Source organism: Austrofundulus limnaeus, unplaced genomic scaffold, assembly GCF_001266775.1.
Source record: "Austrofundulus limnaeus strain Quisiro unplaced genomic scaffold, Austrofundulus_limnaeus-1.0 Scaffold57, whole genome shotgun sequence".
Taxonomy (NCBI): Eukaryota; Metazoa; Chordata; class Actinopteri; order Cyprinodontiformes; family Rivulidae; genus Austrofundulus; species Austrofundulus limnaeus.
In genome coordinates, this window is record NW_013952459.1 from 174,297 (window position 1) to 176,977 (window position 2,681).

General features: G+C 36.8%; 1 protein-coding gene across 1 annotated transcript in view; it reads left to right on the top strand.

The window, feature by feature from the left end:
• Nucleotides 1–2,681, top strand: part of agxt2 (alanine--glyoxylate aminotransferase 2) — a 22,646-nt gene that overhangs the window by 9,968 nt on the left and 9,997 nt on the right. Inside the window, exons 11-12 of the mRNA XM_014009317.1 lie at nucleotides 979–1,067; nucleotides 1,199–1,348. Of these exons, the coding sequence (XP_013864771.1) occupies nucleotides 979–1,067; nucleotides 1,199–1,348 (239 nt within the window). The remainder of the gene's footprint in view (nucleotides 1–978; nucleotides 1,068–1,198; nucleotides 1,349–2,681) is intronic.

Here is a 2,681-nt window from a genome sequence, read left to right on the forward strand (position 1 = left end):
AAACAAAAACTAAAAAAAAATAACCACAAATCCTTATTAAATATCATTTCATATGAATACACATTACATTGTTTCATATTTCTTTAACAAGATGACCTTTATCATTCTCTTAAAGATAAATATTGCCCTGGCATTTTTGACATCACTCTCCAGATTGTTCCATAGTCTTATTCCTTGTATCGAAGTACATCGCTCCCTCAAACTAGTTCGAAATCCAGGTTTCACAAACATCTCTTCCCCTTTCAATATCTATTTCATTGCTGCACCTTATTGCTTCTTTAATGTTTTAAATCTTAACAATTCTCTCAAACTAAGCTATGTTCTGTGAGCAGACTATGCTGCTTCAGCCAGGCTTTCTGATAAAGAGCACTTTTGAATGATGTGAATAGATGACAGTGCCACTCAGGTTCTAGAGCGCAAAACAGCAGTCAGTAAAAGGTTCCTGCTACTGGCCTCATTACCACAGCAATTTTAGTGACCTGTGAGGGCTGTATTGAGTTTAATAATGTCTTAAGAAGATAAATCAGTGCTGACAAGATGAGCTGTCTTGACCCTCACCTCCAGCAATCATCGATCCACCTCTCCACCTTCTAATCTATGGAGCTTTGTGTGCTGATTACCATAAAGAATAGCTTCATGCTTTTAAACAAGTACATCTTATTTCTGCCAGTGGATGTGGGATCACACATTCCTTCTTGTGTTATTTGTTGTGATAGCCTGTTGCCATGGTGCTGTGTTAATAATTAAACTTTACATCCTTAAATACCCCTATATTTTTCACCAAATGTACATTTTTTTCTTCCAAGAAAATAAGAAAAGAAAAAAAGACCCCATTTTGGGTTACAGAACTTTATTTGAAAAAAAAAATCACAAAATTCACTTTTTTCAGTCAAGTCTTAATTGCATTGTGTGCCTGAAGCTTTTATTTGAAGCTGCAGTGGTTGGAGGTGTGACCTTGTTTATTCATGTGTTTTCCAGAAATTGCAGCCTCGTTTGCCAAGGGGGTTCATTTCAACACCTTTGGAGGAAATCCTGTGGCTTGTGCTGTTGCTTCTTCAGTGCTCGATGTAAGTATTTTTAATCTATTTCTGCATCAGTTTCATACTTCAGCAAATATGTTACAAAATTATTATGTATGCTTTTATAGAATTTTTTTAAGGACATCATTATTCAACTGGATCTATTTGTGCTCAAATAGACTATGATAGAAGATGGCACACAGAAGAATAGCCATGATGTGGGCACCTATCTAATGATGGAACTGGCAAAACTTAGAGACAAGTATGAGGTCATCGGTGACGTTCGTGGAAAAGGCCTTATGATCGGCGTGGAAATGGTCAAAGACAAGGTACTGAGAGTAAAGCATAAATGGAAGTCCTCTCCTCTCACGTGTTTGTCCAACGTGTATGTCTGCACTGTGCCTCCTGGGGCCATGGTTCAGCAGTGTCCCAGTTAACCATTGTCTGCAACATTTTACAGTCAACTGAAAATTAACAGAACAAACGCAGCTGAGCTGCATTTACTCCAGCTAAAGTTCAGGATATTATGTACACTGTAGAAGCACAACATGGACTCGATAGTAGACTGGTAGCATTAATACATGTAAATGTCAAAACCTCAGAAAGATCATATTTAATCATCAGAACAGTCAATTCTCTGTTTCCCCTGTCTGGAAAATGTGAAAGTCATTTTCTAGATTTTCCCTGATTCCCAGAGTTGCTGGGAACCCTGTCCTGTGGTGCATTTTCACCTGATCCAAACTCTTGTTGTGCTCCTCTAAAACAGTTCTCTAATTAATATTTTTGAAGAAAGCTGTGACCACCTCCACATCACCATGTCCACACTGGAATAATCGTAAAAATTACAGGCAAAGCTCTGAGTCATACTTTCACTTTCACTAAAAAAAAGGCCTGACAACTTTTTCTTGCCTGTAGTAGGAGAATTGTGTGTTTAAAGTCTGGGAACAGCAGCATGAACAGCATGTTTGACTAGCAGTTTTTGTATGCATGCTCCTAAAAATATTAGCTGAACCATATCATTACTGATATATTCTGTCAGAAATATCATCTGTGGGGTTTATTTACGGCGGGACAATTATTACTGATAACTAAAATAATTTAAAAGAATAATATTCTGATTATAAATTTCATTAATCTCTTTTGCCAGTATCCACTTAAGTCATAGAAGTTACTGTTAAAAGTTAACTACACACACAATTTAATTTTTGAAATATATGTATGAGAACATAAGAGGGTACTAAAGCTAGTATCTCACTGGGCTTCAACTGGTGCCAAACACTGACGCATTTGCAAAGAACTTTCCAAAATAGGTAAGTAGAAAAATACTTGTTGTACCCCTGAAGATCGTACAAAGTTTGTGAGGGGTTTAAATTTCCTCACAGATAGCAGGATTTTTTAATAATAATGAACTTTGTACGTAAAAACAGAAATATGTTTATATGGATGGATGGATGGATGGATGGATGGATGGATGGATGGATGGATGGATGGATAGATAGATGATGGATGGATGGATGGATGGATGGATGGATGGATGGATGGATGGATGGATGGATGGATAGATAGATGGATAGATGGATAGATGGATAGATGGATAGATGGATAGATGGATAGATAGATAGATAGATAGATAGATAGATAGATAGATAGATAGATAGATAG